The 19241-nt window shown below is 41.2% G+C and overlaps 1 protein-coding gene across 4 annotated transcripts in view; it reads right to left on the reverse strand.

Moving 5' to 3' along the window:
- Nucleotides 1–15307, reverse strand: part of rnf10 (ring finger protein 10) — a 31982-nt gene extending 16675 nt beyond the window's left edge. For 2 of the 4 annotated variants that reach the window (XM_060843738.1, XM_060843734.1), the window contains exons 1-8: nt 14865–15307; nt 9935–10125; nt 8861–9069; nt 7847–7937; nt 6412–6596; nt 4410–4543; nt 1403–1563; nt 60–194 (exon numbers count right to left, since the gene is read on the reverse strand). In XM_060843738.1, the coding sequence (XP_060699721.1) occupies nt 60–194; nt 1403–1563; nt 4410–4543; nt 6412–6596; nt 7847–7937; nt 8861–9069; nt 9935–10125; nt 14865–14940 (1182 nt within the window). In that variant the 5' untranslated portion in view covers nt 14941–15307. Of the gene's footprint in view, nt 1–59; nt 195–1402; nt 1567–4409; nt 4544–6411; nt 6597–7846; nt 7938–8860; nt 9070–9934; nt 10126–14864 lie in introns of all 4 variants that reach the window. The other 2 variants (XM_060843735.1, XM_060843733.1) reach the window with 1 other exon arrangement.
- Nucleotides 15308–19241: the final 3934 nt, after the last annotated feature.

Here is a 19241-nt window from a genome sequence, read left to right on the forward strand (position 1 = left end):
TTGTTTTCAAATACCCCCATGAACACAAATTAAAATCACCCTGCAATGTTGGTACTAACTTGGTTCTTGCCACATATTGTGGTATTCTCTGCAGGTGCTGTTGAATTAGCAATGGTCAATTCCTCAAGTTTAGACACTGCTCCAGGAACGTCCTTCCCTGGAGTAGGACAGCCCAGCAACTCTTGCTCTCGAAACTGCAATTTCAAAATCCAATAAGTTCAGCTTGAAATGGGAATATGATAATTGCACTACAGATTCAGGCTAATAATATTGAGAGGAGAACTGGTTAATAAACAAACATTTAACATAAGCTCCAGTTACATGTTCAGGTACCAAGATTAAGACAGGATAATCACCATAATCTCACTTATATCATTTGAACCAACTTAAGTGTGAAGATGCAAGAAAACGGTGGGAGAAAACTACAAAAAGAAACAGCCAACATTCCTCAAGTTACTGCATCAGTTCCTCTATAATTTCAGGTCAAAAATCAGTGTTTTTAGAACCCACATATATACCTACAGGCTGATTTTTCAGTATCTTCCAGTCACCCAAGAAAATCAGAAGGACTGGGAAAACCAGTCATCTAAGGCCTTCAAACTTTAGAAATTTAGCAAAAAGCAAGGATTCTCTACCATTTTTAGATGAGCAAGCCAAAATCAAGTTTTACTTCTGTCTGGCTCTTTACTTCTATAATAGATCATAATTCAATCTGCAGAGGTACAGGCCCTACATTTAACGAGTATTCTGCAGAAATAATTACACCTTTGGTATATCTAATTTCTCTTATGCCTGATCTAACGAAATTAGAAGACCATGATTCATTGCCAGTAACAGCACAAAGTTAGCACTGACCACATGTGGTCAAATAAAGTCAGTCACCTAAACAATACTACGAACACAAAAATGGTCAAAGGCAAAATCAGGGTATTACATCTTGTAGTGTCATAGTCCAAATATGATTGTCTTCAAGAGTGACAAGAACATTAGAATAGATGCAATCCAGACATTGGTCTCATACCAAAATATGTACCAACAGTAATTTTTCATTTGATTTGATAAACTTTTGTTTACAAAAAATTCTTAATTTTTATTCCTGTTGCAGTCAGATAACATTCAGGACTGAAAATGTGTTGCTGGAAAAGCGCAGCAGGTCAGGCAGCATCCAAGGAACAGAAGATTCAACGTTTCGGGCATAAGCCCTTCTTCAGGAATCAGGCTTATGCCCAAAACGTCGAACCTCCTGTTCCTTGGATGCTGCCTGACCTGCTGCGCTTTTCCAGCAACACATTTTCAGCTCTGATCCCCAGCATCTGCAGACCTCATTTTCTCCTCGAAGATAACATTCAGGGCCCTTCACATGCACAAAACAGGATAGCTTGTTAATGCTAGTTTATCATACCTTGAGCTCCTGCATTGCTGCTTCAATAAAGCAGGCTTCTGGTGTATCTTTCTCCTCTTCATACTGTCTCAACAAGGCTGCTCGCTCTTTGTCTATCACGTGCTGCAAAACCTGCTGTGTTGTCGCCAGAAGCAGCTTTGAATAACGGCTGTATTCTTCACCTACTGAAGTATTCAAATTAAATGTTACCATGTGCATAGCAGGGAGACTAAAACAATGTCAAATTCATTGAAAATGAAATGCTATTTTGTTTATTGCAACACAAGTTGGTTAGATGCAACAACTGGGCTTGGATGTAAAGTAAACTCAAAGTTACATCAATTCATCAACTTAACATTAGAGCATCCAGCTGGACAATTTAGACAGGCAACGAGTCACTTAAAATCTAATTGTGACACTGTGGGATGCAGAGGAATGGTGATAATTCTCCGTGCTTTCAAACATATTTGTAACCAGGAGGTGTCCACTAGCCAGCTCAAAAAGACCTATACCATCAAATTCAGATACCAACTCTAGATCCACAGACCAATAGGTTACGCCACGTTAAAAAACCTTAGACATGGTGGCTTTAAAGAGGATTTCTGCCCCTACCACCTTTTAATCAGAGTTCCAGATTTCAACACTGGATGAAAACAATAATTCAGCTCCACTAATCCTTCCAATTTAAATTCTGATTACTATGCTCTAAGAGAAAGTCTATCTACTGTCTATTCCAAATTATACACACTTTCACCCTCCTATTCCAAAGAAAGCAATTCTAGCCTACCTGCTCTTTCCTCAGAGCAAACACTGACAAAAACCTCTGTACCCGGTTGTGCAATCATTCTTGATGGGACTAGAACTATATGCAGTACTCAATTAAAATTATTGAGTAAATAATGCTGATAGTTCTAGTTTAATCTTCCTGCTCTTACTAGGCATGCATCAAATAATGAAAATATTTGCAAACCTTTGGAACCATCTTTTGATCTGTCCTGCTGCCTTCAGAGATCTGGACATGGAATGAGAGTCCCTCCCTTCATTATGTAACTTATTGTAGAATTCCTCACTTGCCCAAAATGGAGCACCTCACTTCCCTACACTGACTGACCAGTTCAATGATATGCCTGCAGTCTGATTCTCTTCTATACTGTCTACCACACAGCCTCTTTCATACCATTGCAAACTTAGAACTGTACAGTACAGAAGAGGCCATTTGGCACATCAGGTCTGCACTGACAAGACTACTCTAAATCTACACTAGTTCCACCTCCCTGAGTTTGGTCCATAGCCTTGAATGTTGTGAAACTTCAATGCTCAGTATCTTTTCAAGGTTCTAAGGTTATCCATCTCAACTACCCTCTCAGGCAGTGCATTCCAGACTCCCAAACCAGCTGGCTAAACACCTCTTGCCTTTCACCTTAAAATTATATCCCCTTTGTTATCAATCCTTGCAACTGATTTCCACGCACCCTGTTCATGCCACTCAAATCTTATTCCCCTTTATCTGGTCCCCACTCAACCTCTTTTGCTGAGGAAACCAACACAAGATTATCCAGCCTCTGTTCACTGAGGAAATCCTCCAACCCAGACAACATTCTAATGAACCTCCTGTAGATCCCCTCCAATGCACTCAATACTGCAGCAAACAGAATTGCACACAATACTCCAGATACAGCTCAGCCGAAGTCCTATAACACCGCCAAAATTAATCTTCCTCCTCTTACAGCCTATGCCACAAATGATAAAAGTGTCTTATGTACCTTAACTACAATATTAATCTGAACTGACACCTTCAGGCAGCCTCACTTTGTCAGGCAAACCAGGGCAGGACACAGTTAATGGCAGGGCCCTGGCAAGTGTTGATAAACAAAGACCAGGGATGCACGTACATAGTTCCTTGAAAGTGGAGTCTCAGTCAGATCTGATCACAAACTGGTGACATCCTTATTGCTGCCTCAAATAATTCAACCAAATTAGTTACCTCAGATTTAAGAGCAGCAAATGAAAACATCTAGAGTCCAGAAGAGCAAAAGTAATGAGGTGGTAAAGGAGCTGCCTGTTCACTAGTCTGATCATTAGTAAAGCTACAGTAGAATGTGGGTAATAATGTCAAAAATTACTTAAACTAGTAATTTTTAAACTGCAAAAGGATACATCATAGGGCGACAGGCAAAACAGGAAGAATGAGACTTGAAATACACGAATTGCAGGAAGTGTAGAATCTCAATTTTATAATTTTTTAGGAGCCACCATTTTCAATTGTGATTTCCAGCAGATATTGCAGCGACCAGCTCAATCATATCACATGACAACTAAAAATAGTAAAAGATATCCACAATTCCCACTGGTCTTCCAGTGTCACTGAAACTGTGAAGGTAAATGAAGTCCTTAAGCTCCCTGACAAACCTACGTTACAATGTCAATTTAAAAGCTCCTTTTCTAGTACGGCAATAGACTAATTCTAACCACAAGTATTCCAAGCACTTTGAAATAAAAACACATCTTTTGCTTTTAGGGATTTAGTACTCCTTATTGACCTTGAACGTGACAGTCACAGATTACAAAAGTACGTCAAATTTAAAATAGCTCAAATTTAGTTTAAACCAGTACCCTTCTAATTCCACTTCGGAACTAGAGGTCGCTATCACCTGACAATAAAAACACTTGTTTTGCATCACTATTCAAACACCTCATGAATTACACTGGAATGCAATAATCTTTATGTAGGTGTTGAAGTAATTTACAAAAAAGATTATTTCAACATTTACTCAAATGTAATTGCCTATATGGCATCTGCAACACACGTGTGGTTGACAGTTTATGAAGCCATTGGCCTTCAGCTTCCCCGGTCCCCAATGCCAAATCTTCACCACGGACATCCAGTAAGGATGCCTTCAGCTCTTTCCCATACATCCACAATTCTGTATGCAATCTGGATAATCCACTCTAATGCCTAACATATGCACACTTCTCTAAACTGGTGCTGAGTGAAAAATGAACCAAATAAATTAGTGTTTCCACTCACCTCCCAAGTAAATTGGTTCAACTTTCATCCACATGGATTTGGGTAAAGCCATCAGGGCACCCTTCTCTCTACGCATCAACTGCATGGTTATTGTATCTTCCACACTGTATTGATGTGTCTCCATGGCAACAACACTAAAACAAAGCAAAGCTTTAATTAAATTCACATTACTCATGAAGAACTCCAATCTTTGATCATGTTACATTGATGTGAAAGTGAAGGACGTAAACAGAGAACTTATCGTGATATCAAATAAAACTTCTTTAAAGTGAGCGGCAGAAGACAGGCTCACATTCCAATATTTTAGCATTATAACTTTTCAATGTCTGACATGTCTGCATGGTTGACTGGGTCGATTGACACCTGAGTGCTGTCTTAATCAATGGGTGATACACAGCAACGAAAGGACAAAGGGTCTACAAGTTAATTGACAGACTTGCCCTCAACAAAAAAAAACACTGAAGTGGTAAAAATGCTCAAGAAAAGTTTTATTTTAGTATAGACCAGCAACTGTTAATAAGCAGATGAACCTATTGCCAGATAAAAATCAATGTTTTGATGAAGCTGGGAAAGAAGTGTTAAAAGATAAAATAAACAATTCACAAATGAATAGTATGGTTTAAAAGCATCACATGGCACTCAAAATCTTCCAAGTACAAATATTACACAAATATTTCAATCTCACATTTGAGGGACATCTATACATCCAGCCAAGTCAACAACAGCAACAAGCAAAGAAAAACAATATTTCAAGCAGACTTTCAAACAATGTTTGAATAGTACAGATAGAAGACTTGTCCTCCATTTGCACAAAGTGTAACACAACATGGGGATGCAAAGCTGCCAAGATAAATAAAATCATTCAATTCAATTTCAAAAATATTGATTAGCTAATCTGAATACAAAGTCTTCCATCTCAGACAGAAAAACACTCACCAAGGCACAAAAAAGCAAAAGCATATTCCTGATGAATTAGTACACCTTATAAAACTCTATTGAAACAGTGTCAATGTCAATTTCACAGTAGAATCTCAATTTTTATATCTATCTTCAAATAGATAATTTATCTTTTAAATCTGGTTATTCTATTGTATTGTCTAGTTCTTGAGTCAAGTATGACCATGATAAAATATTAACAAATATGAAAACTTTAAAATAGCGTATTTGGAAGATGCATAGAAGCAATCTCATGATTGAAATATTACTATCCACTAGCATGATTCTGACACTAAATAGTTCATAGCTTAGGAATTATGCTTACTAACAGGATAATTCATCAGCTCAATATTTTTATTCTTAATAATGAGATAAACCAATGATCATGACCAATTACACTGCAATCTCTTCTGCATAACTTGTTTCATGCACGATCACCATTTGACTTCTCGTCCACCTCTCTCCCTCAAAATTAATTTCCAGATATAAGCCCTCTTCCATCAAAATATTTAATCTAAGATTATAATGATTTTGACCTTGTTATGTGAAGTCATCGCATGTCCAAGTTTTATCAATATGTTGAGTACTGCTAAGCTACCAAGCCCAGCAGAATTCAAAGAAAATTGTACATTTACCTTCCATGCAATAATTTCAGTTAAGAATAAACTAAATCTTTGAACAATTCAGTGGTTCCAGACTACATACCAGCTTTGCATGTTACTCCAGCCTGCACTCCAAGCAACCCTTAACTCCACCCACCCAGTTTGACCCAAATTGCCTGCTGTGCCAACTGCCTGACCCAAGATCTGGAAATATCCAAAATCCAGAACCACTTTAGTAGAGTGTGCAGGATTTGAGATACTATATCCAAATGTTCAGCTATTTTTATACCAGCCACACAGACTTATTACTATGTGAATATTGCATTAAAAGTATGTGTATCCAATTCTTACAACAAATATTACTTTGCCAAATTCGTACCATTTCATTTGGCATGTTTTTCCAATGAAAGATTACGTTGCCAAATAGAAGTAACTGGTTTCTTGAAAGCAGATCGCATTCTCACCTTTTGAGGTCTTTTTTATGTACAGCCTCATAACAAATAGGGCATTTACCCCAGGTTTTCTCACTTAAGGAGAGATAGTGAAGAATACAAGCCCAACAGTAGATGTGTCCACAGCGTGTTATCTTTGCAGCAGAGGGAGGATACAAACAGATTGGACACGAAGGAACTTCATGACTACAGATGCGCTAGAAAGTAAAGACACACTTTAGCAAGCTGTAGTCACCATGTAATTAATACAGAGAACAGGTGGAGATTGACAATACAGAAGCAATATGTGATGTCAGAAGTACTTCAAAGTAGTCAATTTCTCATTCTCCACATACACTTCATTATGCCTTCTACTCCTTTACTCTCATGTACTAATTTACTTCATTATTCAAACCATTTGCCTCAATCACTTCCTGTGGTAGCAAGTTCCACATTCTCATTACCAAATGAAAAAGTTTCACTTCCCTTTCTAATTTATTAAACAGTTTGTATCTAAGACCATTAGCTTGCAAACAGAAACACCCAATTAAAATTTTGAAAACCGCCATCAGTTAAAACTCAAAGTCTGTTTCATTAAAAAGCATCTAGATCGGCATATGGACAGGAAGGATTTAGAGGGATATGGGCTAGCAAATGGGACTAGATTAATTTAGGATATCTGGTCAGCATGGACAAGTTGGACCGAAGGGCTGTTTCCATGCTGTACACGAGACTAATTCTGTTAAAAGTTCCAACCTGATGAATCTTTCTTAACATTGAATCTGGCATTATGCGCAATACCAAAATCTGAGCAGATTCCTAAAGTAGTTTAATATAATTTGACTAATTTGAATTCCTAGAAATAATTTTAGGCAGGCTACCATTTTTAATTGTTTGCTACCTCAAACTACTTGCTCACCTGCATCCCTAGAATCTCCTAGATGTCAGTGGTGTTGTTACTTTTCCTACCTCACGACTGTTCGATTGCAGCTCTGCATATTAGTTTCTAGACCGGGACATCTCCCTACTGACCGCAATGGGAGGAATCAACCCACAAGATAAGCTTAAATGTGGTCTTCAATGAAATTCAATTAGTTCTCAAAACATTTCATTTAAACTGCTAGATGCCTGGGAGATAACCTAGTCTCAAGCAGGGAACTAGTATAAGAAAGAAACTGATATGCAGATATTTCTAAATCCAGAAAAGGTGTTAGCTCCACAGGCAACTATGATCCGAATTCTTTGTCTCAGAGTTCTTTGCAGACAAATTTCTCAGTTTTGGACAATGTAATGCATTTACAAAAATGAAGAACAACTTATTAAAAGGATTTAACCAGCTTTAAAGGGTTTTTCAGCAAAATTTACTTTTTGATGTCCATGACACAGTGTTACTTTCTACTCTCCAAATCATTAATATTGCTAGTGAAACCGAAATATCTCTCACCATCTATTAAATACCAATACTCACCACCTGCTGCACAAAGTCCCATTTCACCAATATATCTGGGTCAGCAAAGTGAACACTGTAGTCCTGATCTTCAGAGACCACAAACTGACAGCTTGAAGAGAAAATGGAAAATTAATCATTCAAAACCAATAGCTTAAATTAGACCAAAAATAAACGGCTAGAGAAACTCACCAGATCTCGCAGCATCTGTGGACAGAAAGAGTTAATGTTCGGAGTCGAGTGAGTCCTTTGCTTTCTCTCCACAGATGTTGCCAGAACTGTTGAGTTGCTCCAGCAATTGGTTTTTGTTTCAGATTTTCAGCATCTGTAATTTGTTTTATTTTAGCTGAAATCAGACTTTGCAAGCAGTCATTTAGCACAAGATGCTATGAATATTCCTTTGTTCCTCATCTCATTTAAAGACCTAGAAAAGCTGTGTCCAAAACTTTGGCTGTACACAGGAATGTCATCATTTTGAGAAGCTGACAGTGAAATGAAGTTTTACAACAGCTAGCTACAGAAAGCAACAGTCTGACTCTCGAGAACAAATTTCACATTATTTTTCCCTGATCAGCAGTCACTTGACAATTTCAAACTGTACCCAGTGGAACTCCAGAACAAACTATATTTAGGAAATATGATCTTCATCCTCCCCCTTCTCTCACCTCATTGCAGTAGGCGTTAAACACTTTTCTGATCAACAGTACTCAACAGCACTTCCACTAAAGCAGCAGCTAAGTGGAACAATTAAATCATGCTGGCATTAAAGACCATTAGAGTCTGCTGAGTTTTACTGCAGGAATCTATCTAACTGAACATGTACTAGAATAATTCAGACATTTAAGCAGCAAAAAAAAAGACATGTTTCAAACTCTTGGCCCGAGCATCAAAATAGCAGTAAAATTTCCAAACTATCCTCAACTATCATGGTCAAAAAGTAGATAGTTTGCTGTTTGTCTGTAACTATGTTCCTCATCAACTAAGGCGAAGTAAACATGTCTAGATCACTGGATTCATAGTGTTTGTTTTACTTACTTGGCCTGCAAGAACTGCTCTTTGTTGAATGGCTTATGTTTATGACCCCATTTGTTTCTCCTTCCCCAGCCTCCATGGCAATTACCATCATAATGTGAACCTGACTGGCCACGAGGTTCAAATGTAAAATTTAACAAATGGTTTAGGCTTATCTTCTTAGGACCAGTAAACTGGGCAGGACTGAACTCTGCCCTCCTCACCTCTGCTACCTGTAGGAAGAAGAAAGTTTATTTTGCATAGCAGTTCAACTTCCAGTAACATGTTCAATTATGCTTGAACAAACCCCTGGTTAGAAAACAGCTGGAGCACTTTAAGATACCACATCCTAAAGATTTATTATCCTTGCAGAAAATGCAGCGTTGATTTCCCAAAATAATATCTAGAATCTAATGGTTAAACTAAGGATGACAAAATTCTGCTTTGGTTGTGTCAGTTTCACAGACTAAAATCTGTGTCCATCAATATTTATGTTTGTGGTTAATACTATGATAACAGCCAGATGATCAGGGTTTTTTCTGTCATTGACCAGAAGGAGGGATTGACCAGGACATTAGGGATAAGTTAATGGTACTTTCAAAATAGTGCCCAGAGTGAGAAAGTAGACAAGACCTAGATTCATCTGAAGAAATGCCACCTCTGAAATGGAGTGAATCTTTGCCATTACCTAAAGTTCAGGAGTAGAATTTGAACTTAGTTTTGTTATTCAGAAGCGGGAGTGCTGCCAACTGAGCCATAGCTGATACCAACTAGGACATTCGTACTGCCTTGAATTTAGAAGGTTGAAGGGGTGCTTTGATGATTTCAAGATTTATTGAAAACAGGGTTGACAGAAACCATTTCCACTAACTGGGGAAGCTAGGACTAGGTCACAGTCTAAAAGTGATCCCAGACCTTTCAACTCACCAGCTAAATTCAATTTGTATAATTAAGACCTCATCCACACCTTGTACAGACCAGCTTTGGCAACATAAAACAAAGCTATAACCTTTCTTCAAATGGCCCTTTCAATGTCTAATTGGTTTTAGCATTGTAGCATGCAACTATTAATGACATCATAAAAATGCCCAAACTCACCTCTTCCCGTCTACCACCATTACCAGAAGTGCTAAAGGATTTGTTGCTGCCACGTGCAGGGGGTCTCTTGTCAAAAGCTTTGCTTTTCTGTGGATTGGTGCGGCGGGTCTGGTTAGATACATTTTCGTTTTTAGGAAAAGCCGGGTCTCGTTTCCTGTTGTAGCATCTTGATCCAGTTCCACCTTTACCATCTGTAGAAATATTTAAAAGTGACAAAACAGGTCATGAATCAATTGTTCATCTGAAATCATTGATTTGTTTAAAAAAGGCATGTCAATTGGAGAGGTATGATAAAGGACAAAATGCTGAAGAAACTCAGCACATTGGACTTGAAACTTTAACTTGGTTTCTCTTTCCACTAATGCTGCCAATGAGTTTCTCTCGCATTTTGTCCTTTTATTTCAGATCACCAGCTTCCACAACACTGCTTTTATTGGAACACTACAGAGTCAGGTCGTAGATCAGCCCCCTTCTCCTACCCTTCCATGAACAGATGAACTGCATTTGATACGTTTAGATTCTAAAGGAATTAATGATTGTTAGGATGTAAAAGAACAATTTATCTAAACATAAAATTTTGACCAATACTTAAAGGTTCGTGTTTAAGAGCCAAAATTTAAGAACCCCAGTAGTAATAGGTCTCTCAAACTCCACCTGTCATCTACACGTGGTCCAACATTAACATCAACATAGCATGCACTGTAACAGTTTTACAAACACATGCAGTATATTTGGACAGAATACTGAAGACAGGAGCAACAGGAGGCAGAAATCTCCGATTCGATATTGAAGACTCTACAAGGTTTGTAGCTCAGGTTGAGGTTTAGGGTGTGGGTTTGCTCGCGGAGCTGTAGGTTTGATATCCAGACGTTTCATTACCTGGCTAGGTAACATCATCAGTGGCGACATCCAAGTGAAGCAAAGCTGTTGTCTCCTGCTTTCTATTTAAATCTTTTGCCCGCATGGGGTTCCGAGGGTTGTGGTGATGTCATTTCCTGTTCATTTTCTGAGGGGTTGATAGATGGCATCTAGATCTATGTGTTTGTTTATGACGTTGCGGTTGGAGTGCCAGGCCTCTAGGAATTCTCTGGCATGTCATTACTTAGCCTGTCCCAGGATAGACGTGTTGTCCCAGTCGAAATGGTGGGTTTTTTTTTCATCCGTGTGTAGGACTACGAGGGAGAGAGGGTCGTGTCTTTTTGTGGTTAGCTGGTGTTCGTGTATCCTGGTGGCTAACTTTCTTCCTGTTTGTCCTACGTAGTTTTTGTGGCAGTCCTTGCATGGAATTTTGTAGATGACGTTGGTACAAAATTCCATGCAAGGACTGCCACAAACACTACATAGGACAAACAAGAAGAAAGTTAGCCACCAGGATACACGAACACCAGCTAGCCACAAAAAGACATGACCCTCTCTCCCTCGTAGCCCTACACACGGATGAAAAAAAACCCACCATTTCGACTGGGACAACACATCTATCCTGGGACAGGCTAAGCAAAGACATGCCAGAGAATTCCTAGAGGCCTGGCACTCCAACCACAATACCATAAATAAACATAGATCTAGATACCATCTATCAACTCCTCAGAAAACGAACAGGAAATGACATCACCACAAACCCCAGGAACCCCATCCAGGAAAACGATATAAATCGAAAGCAGGCGACAACAGCTTCGCTTCACTTCACTTGGAGGTCGCCACTGATGATGTTACCTAGCCAGGTAATGAAACATCTGGATATCAAACCTACAGCTCAGTGAGCAAACCTACACCCTATTGAAGACTCTATTGATTAGAGTTTTCAATATTGATAGTGTACAGCTTAAAAATTAAAAACATTGTGATCTAACCAACACAAAAGTTACAGGACAACAGGGCTCACCAACTATTTTCCAGTGTCACTGGAAAGCACGAAGCAGAACATTAGCCTTCTGCCTATATCTCCAAGTATCAGGTCAACTGCATTTATTGATAGCGAAATGAATCACCAGTCTGAACCCAGCCCAGGAATATCTGCCAAAGTGTAAATGGGTGGGGAGAAATACTGACTGAGAAAATACACATGCATAATTTTTTGTTCAAGCTTATTTAAAAATTGCAAAGTTGAAACAAACAGAACACAGCATTGGATTTTCAGAGCTAGATAGTGAAAGATAAAAACATCTGAAGTGATCTAACCAACATTCAAAACAAGGTCCAGCACAGAACTCACCAACAATTTTCCAGCGTCACTAGAAAGACGAAGCTGAACATTAGCCTTTTGCCTGTATACCAACCATCAGGTCAACTGCATTTATTACTAATAAAGTGAATCACAAGTGGATGGAGAGAAACACTGACCAAGAAAATACACATGCATAATTTTGTTCACGCGAAATTGCAAAGTTTGTAGCAAACAGAACTGAACATTGGATTTTCCGGTCTGGGTAGTGAAAATTCAAGGTTACCTGCTTTCTCCCTTCCCCTTAACAGTACTGCTCTTTAACAAAACTGCCTCAAGTTGACAAAGTCTAATAGGGATCAAGAAATTCGATCTTCACCAGCTAAGCAGAATATTCAAGGAGAGCTTAGAAACATATTTAACTACTTCATGAATTATTGACACTCAATGCCTTTATCAATCCATGAAAAACTCAACCAATTCTTATCTTCATTCCAACATGTCTCAAAGCATTTCCATGCGTTTGAACACTGTATAGAGAGCATTTATATGGATTAAGTAGATTGCGCAGGTTGAAACAATTTAGTTATATAGCAACTTTAACATTTCAAGATATTTCACAGGGACATAAAGCAAAATATGACATTACATGGTACAGAGATATTAATTCAGATGCTCAAAAGCTTGGTTAAAGAGTTGGGTTTAAAGGACTGTCTTAGAAGAGGAAAGCAAAATCAAAAGGCAGAGATGTACACAGGTAATTCTAGAACTTAAGACCTACACAACTGAAGACGTGGTTACCAATGCTGGGATTAAAATTGGTGATGCACAACAGGCCAGAATTGGGGAAGTGCAGACCTCAGTTGTCAAACTGGAGTGAATTACACAAATAGGGAGGGGCACAACCAGGAAGGATGCAAAAATGAGAACTTAAAATACATTGCTGCACCCTGAATCTTTCCTGTCCAGCAAGCACTTGGGTGATAGAGGAATGGGATTTAAGAGTTAACCAATGAAGTTTTGGACAAACTCAGATTCATCCAAAGATGTTGGACAGAATCCTGAGGGATAGGATGTACATGTATTAGGAAAGGCAAGGACTGATTAGGGAAAGTCAACATGGCTTTGTGTGGGGGAAATCATGTCTCACAAACTTGATTCAGTATTTTTGAAGTAATAACAAAGAGGATTGATGAGGACAGAGCGGTAGACATGATCTGTATGGACTTCAGTAAGACATTCGACAAGGTTTCCCATGGGAGACAGGTTAGCAAGGTTAGATCTCATGGACTACAGTGAGAACTAGCCATTTGGATGCAGAACTGGCTTAAAAGTAGAAGACAGAGTGGTGGTGGAGGGTGGTTTTCAGACTGGAGGCCTGTGACCAGTGTAGTGCCACAAGGATCAGCGCTGGGTTCACTACTTTTCATCATTTATATGACTGATTTGGATGCGAACATAAGAGGTATACTTAAGTTTGCAGATGACAACGAAGGTTGCCCCACATTAAAACAGGATCTTGATCAGATGGGCCAGAGAGCTGAGAAGTGGCAGATGGAGTTTAATTTAGATAAATGAGGGGTACTGCATTTTGGGAAAGCAAATCTTAGCAGGACTTATATACTTAATGGTAAGATCCCAGGGAGTGTTGCTGAACAAAGAGATCTTGGAATGTAGGTTCATAGCTCCTTGAAAGTAGAGTCACAAAAAGATAGGATAGTGAAGGCAGTGTTTGGTATGCTTTCCTTGATTGGTCAGAATATTGAGTACAAGAGTTGGAGGTCATTTTGCTATACAGGACATTGATTAGGCCACTTTTGGAGTATTGCATATAATTCTGGTCTCCTTCCTATCAGGAGGATATTGTGAAACTTGAAAGTTCAGGAAAGATTTACAAGGATGTTGCCAGGGTTGGAGGATTTGAACTATAGGGAGGGATTGAACAGGCTGGGGCTGTTTTCCCTGGAGCATCAAAGGCTGAGGGGTGACCTTAAAGAGATTTATAAAATCATGAGGAGCATGAATAGGGTAAGTAGACAGGGTAATTTTCCTGGGGTGGTTGGGTCCAGAACGAGAGGGCATAGATTTAGGGTAAGAGGGGAAAGATTACAAAAGAGACCTAAGGGGCAACTTTTTCCACACAGAGGGTGGTGTGTGTGTGTGTGTGTGTGTGTGTGTGTGGAATGAGCTGCCAGAGGAAGTCATGGAGACTAATACAACTGCAACATATAAAAGGCATTCGGATGGGTATATGAATAGGAAGGGTTTGGAGTGATATGGACCGGGTGCTGGCAGGTGGGACTAGATTGGGTTGGGATATCTGCTAGTTGGACTGAAGGGTCTGTTTCCGTGCTGTACATCTCTATGACTCTATGGCATGCAGGTCAACATCGAAGGAGAGCGAGAACCAGCTATAGGAGTCAGAGTTATACTTCTGGCTGCGGACTAAATATGGACCAGAGCATCGAGGAATTTTCACCCGTCCCCCACCACAGCCATCCAACAGGAACCTTTTACAGGTGTCGGGAGATAAATAGATTACTTAAACAGTGCAAAATAGGATCAGGACGACAGCTACTCAGGTGAGTCATGCCCGAAGGGTGCGAGGTGCAGTCAAGGCTTATTGAAAGCTGAACCTAATTGTGACATGTGTATATGAGGTGGCGGTGAGGGGAAGAGAGACAGAGACGGAGGGAGGACGTGGAGGGTACTTTTAAAGGCAATGTAAACACTGCAGGATTTGAATGGGGGCGGCGCCACCGACTCTACCTTGTTTACTTTTACTGTCCGAGGGTGGCACCTTGCTGGGTCCTGCCGAAGCGGAACGTGCAGACTTCTTTTCCATGTCTGGATCTTCCAGCGTCAGCTTCCAGCAGCTCAACGGGAACGACGTGGCTGGTTGTGCCAACCGTTTTTCCACAGGGCATCGCGTAACGGGGCCTAACTTTAATCTTCATCATGGCGACCTCTGCATTGTGACCAAATCTAAAGATGGCGAAAGTAAAGACGAGCGGAGCGAGGATCGGGGAGAGAGAGAGTGGAGGGGGTGGGGGACGTAATCGGCTTGGAACAAGCCGCTGGAGAGGAGTGGAGAGGGCCCAGCGCTTTGACTTGACCCCCACCCCGCGCTCCTGAAGCGGTTTGGGTTTGTAAAGGCCGAGCTTCAGCGGTCCAGCACCGTTCCCACTCCGTGCGGCAATGGCGACGAGTCGCCAGGAAGGAACCGGAGCACCCGGATGCAAGTGCTTTTATAGACCCCGGAGCTGCCGCGCATGCGTCCTCTGCACGCGGTACTGCCGGGAATTGTAGTCTTTGTTCCACGTTCCGCCAATCATGGCGAGCCTTCCTGAACGCAGTTGCTCTCGTTGGTCACGTGATTCCCAGTCACAGCAGTCTCCTGTTACACCACATCATAACCACCTAAAGGGTCTGCTGGTGTGGAGGTAGTATTAGTAATTCCAGAGGCTGGAGTCCATGGTTTAAGTCTCACCTGCTTTAGCAGGTGTAACTTAGACAGGGTTTTGTGTTATTCATTTGTGGGGTTTAGACATCACTCTTGGCAAGCATTGATAGCTCATCCCTATTTGCCCTTGAGAAGGTAATGGTGAACTACCTTCTTGAACTGCTACAGTTCACTTGCTTTGGGTTGACCCACAATGCTGGTGGAGAGGGAATTCCAGGATTTTGACCCAACAACTATGAAGGAAGGGCAGTATATTTCCAAGTCAGGATGGTGAGTGGCTTGGAGGGGAACTTGCACGCGGTGGTGTTCCCAAGTACCTGCTGCCCTTGTCCTTCTAGATGGAAGTGGTTGTGGGTTTGGAAGGTGTAGTCTAAGGATCTTTGGTGAATTTCTGTAGTTCATCTTGTAGATAGTACACACTGCTGCTACTGAGTGCCAGTGGTGGAGGGATTGAATGTTTGTAGATGTGGTGCCAATCAAGTAGATTGCTTTGTCCTGGAAGGTATTAAGTTTCTTGAGTGTTGTTGGAGCTGTACCCATCCAGGCAAGTGGGAAGTATTCCATCACACTCCTGACTTGTGCCTTGTGGATGGTGGATAGTCTTTGAGATGGCAGGAGGTGAGTTACTGGCCACAGTATCCCTAGTCTCTGACCTGATCTTGTAGCCCCCGTGACTATTTGGTGAGTCCAGTTGAGTTTCTGGTTAACGGTAACCCCAAGAATATTGACAGTGGGGAATTCAGTGATGGTAATATTGTTGAATGTCAAGGGGCAGTGGTTAGAGTGTTTCTTATTGGTGATGGTCATTGTCTGGCATTTTTGTGGCACGAAATGTTACTTGCCACTTATCGGCCCAAGCCTGGATATTTTCCAGATCTTGTTGCATTTGAGCACGGACTGCTTCAGTATCTGAGGAATAGTGCCGAACACTGCAATCACGCAAACATACCCATTTCTGACCTTATGACAAAGGGAAGGTCATTGATGAAGCAGCTGAAGATTGTTGGGCCTAGGAGACCACCCTGAGGGAGTCCTGCAGAGATAGCCTGGAGCTGAGATGACTGAACCTCCACAACCACAACCATCTTCCTTTGTGCCAAATATTACTCCAACCAGCGAAGTGGTTGCCCCGATACCCATTGATTCCAGTTTTGCCAGGGTTCCTTGATGCCATACTCAGTCAAATGCGGTCTTGATGTCAAGGGCTGTCAGTCTCACCTCACCTCTGGAATTCAGCTCTTTTGTCCATGTTTGGACCGAGGCCGTAATGAGATCAGGAGCTGAGTGACCCTGGTGAAACTCAAACTGGACATCACTGAGCAGGTTGTTGTTGAACAGATGCTGCTTGATAGCACTGATGATGACCCCTTTCCATCACTTTACTGATGATGGAGAGTGGATTGACCGGGTGCTGATTGGCCAGGTTGGATTTGTCTGGCTTTTTGTGTACAGGACATGCATGGACAATTTTCCACATTGTCAGGTAGATGCCAGTGTTGTAACTGTACTGGAAGAGCTTGGTAAGGGGGAGCGGCAAGTTATAGAGCACTCATCTTCAGTACTATTGCTGGAATGTTATTAGGGCGGCATCCAGTCGTTTCTTGATATCATGTGGAGTGAATCAAATTGCTGGAGACTGGTATCTGTGATGCTGGGGACCACTGAAGGAGCCTGAGATTAACCATCCACTTGGCACCTCTGACCAAAGATTGTTACAAATGCATCAACCTTATCTTTTGCACTGATGGGCTGGACTCCTCCATCATTGAGGATTGGGATATTTGTAGAGCCGCCTCCTCCAGTGAGTTGTTTAATTGTCCACCACCATTCACCACTTGATATGGAAGGACCGCAAAGCTTAGATCTGATCTGTTGGTTGTGGGATCGCTTAGCTCTGTTTATCACTTGCTGTTTATGCAGTTTGGCACACAGGTATTCCTGTTTGGTAGCTTCACCAGATGACACCTCATTTTTAGTGTGCCTGATGCTGCGCCTGGCATGCCCTCCTGCACTTTCCATTGAACCAGGGTTGATCCCTTGGCTTGATGGTAATGATTGAGTGGGGAATATGCCAGGCTATGGGGTTGCAGATTATGCTGGAGTACAGTTCTGCTGCTGTTGATGGCCCACAGCGCCTCATGGATGCCCAGTCTTGAACTGCAAGATCAGTTCGAAGTCTGTCCCATTCAGCATGGTAACAGTGCCACACAACACAATGGAGGTTGTTCTCAATGTGAAGGCGGTACTTCACCTCCACAAGGACAGTGTGGTGGTCACTTTTGCCTATACTGTCATGGTCAGATACTTCTGCAGCTGGCAGATTAGTAAGGATGTTTTTTCCTCATGTTGGTTCCTTCACATGACACAGTATAGCAGTTATATCCTTTAGGACCCGACCAGCCCAATCAGTAATGCTGCTGCCTTGGTGGTGGACACTGAAATCCCACACCCAGAGTACATTTTGTGCCTTCCCACCCTCAGTTCATCCTCCAAGTGTTGCTCAACATGGAGGAGTACCGATTCATCAACTGAAGGAGGACAGTACGAGGTTTACAAGGTAACCAATAAGAGGTTTCCCTGCCCACGTTTAACCTGAAGCCATGAGACTTCATGGGGTCTGAAGTTGATGCCAAGGACTCCCAGGGCAACTCCTTCTCAACCGTATACCACTATGCTGCCACCTCTGCTAGGTCTGTCCTGCTAGTGGGACAGGACATATCCAGAGATGGTAATGGTGGTGTCTGAGGCGTTATCTATAAGGTATGATTCAAGCTGTTGCTTGACTAGTCTGTGAGACAACTCTCCCAATTTCAGCACTAGGCCCCAGATATTGGTAAGGAGGACTTTGTATGGTTGACAGGGCTGTTTGCCTTTTTGGCATTGTCTTTACCGATTCCAAGGTGATCCATCCAAGGTGATTCCAATGCCAGGTGATCCATCTGGTTTCATTTCTTTGTTGTGACTTTCTAGTGATTTGATACAACTGAGTAGCTTGCTAGGCCATTTCAGAGGGCAGTTGAGAGTCAACCACATTGCTGTGGGTCTGGAGTCCCATGTAGGCCAGACCAGGTAACGACTGCAGAATTCCTTCCCTAAAGGGCATAAGTGTACCAGATGGATTTTTCTGACAATTGGAAATGGTTTCATGGTCATCAGTCGACCCTTAATTCCATATTTTTTTTTTATTGAACTCAAATTCCACCATCTGCCGGTGGGATTCAAACCCAGGTTCCCAGAAAATTATGCTGGGTTTCTGGATTAAAAGTCAAGCAATAATACCACTAGGCCATTGCCTCCCTGTGATTAAAAATGTCTACAAGCAATTATTGGTGATGGGCTGCGAAAAGATCAGAGAGAGTCACACCTTTAGTAGAGCAGACAACAACCAGGGAACGCAGGTAAGGGACAGGAGATTTGAGGAAAAGTGTTTTCTCCCAGATGACGATGAGTATCTGGAGCTCACTGTCTAAAAGAGTTGTTGAGGTAAAAATACCTGAAATACCATAGCATTCAAAGCTACAGGTCATGTTGGCAAATGAGATTAAAATAGATGACTGTTTGATGGCCTCTTTCTGTACTGTAAAAACACTATAACTCTAAATTGAAGTGAAAAGTAAGCAAGTTCTAAAGAAGATCAGCCACCTTAAAGCAAATGTGTTTTCTTTTTGCATTTGCTGGATGGA

This window comes from Hemiscyllium ocellatum, chromosome 24 (assembly GCF_020745735.1).
Source record: "Hemiscyllium ocellatum isolate sHemOce1 chromosome 24, sHemOce1.pat.X.cur, whole genome shotgun sequence".
NCBI lineage: Eukaryota > Metazoa > Chordata > Chondrichthyes > Orectolobiformes > Hemiscylliidae > Hemiscyllium > Hemiscyllium ocellatum.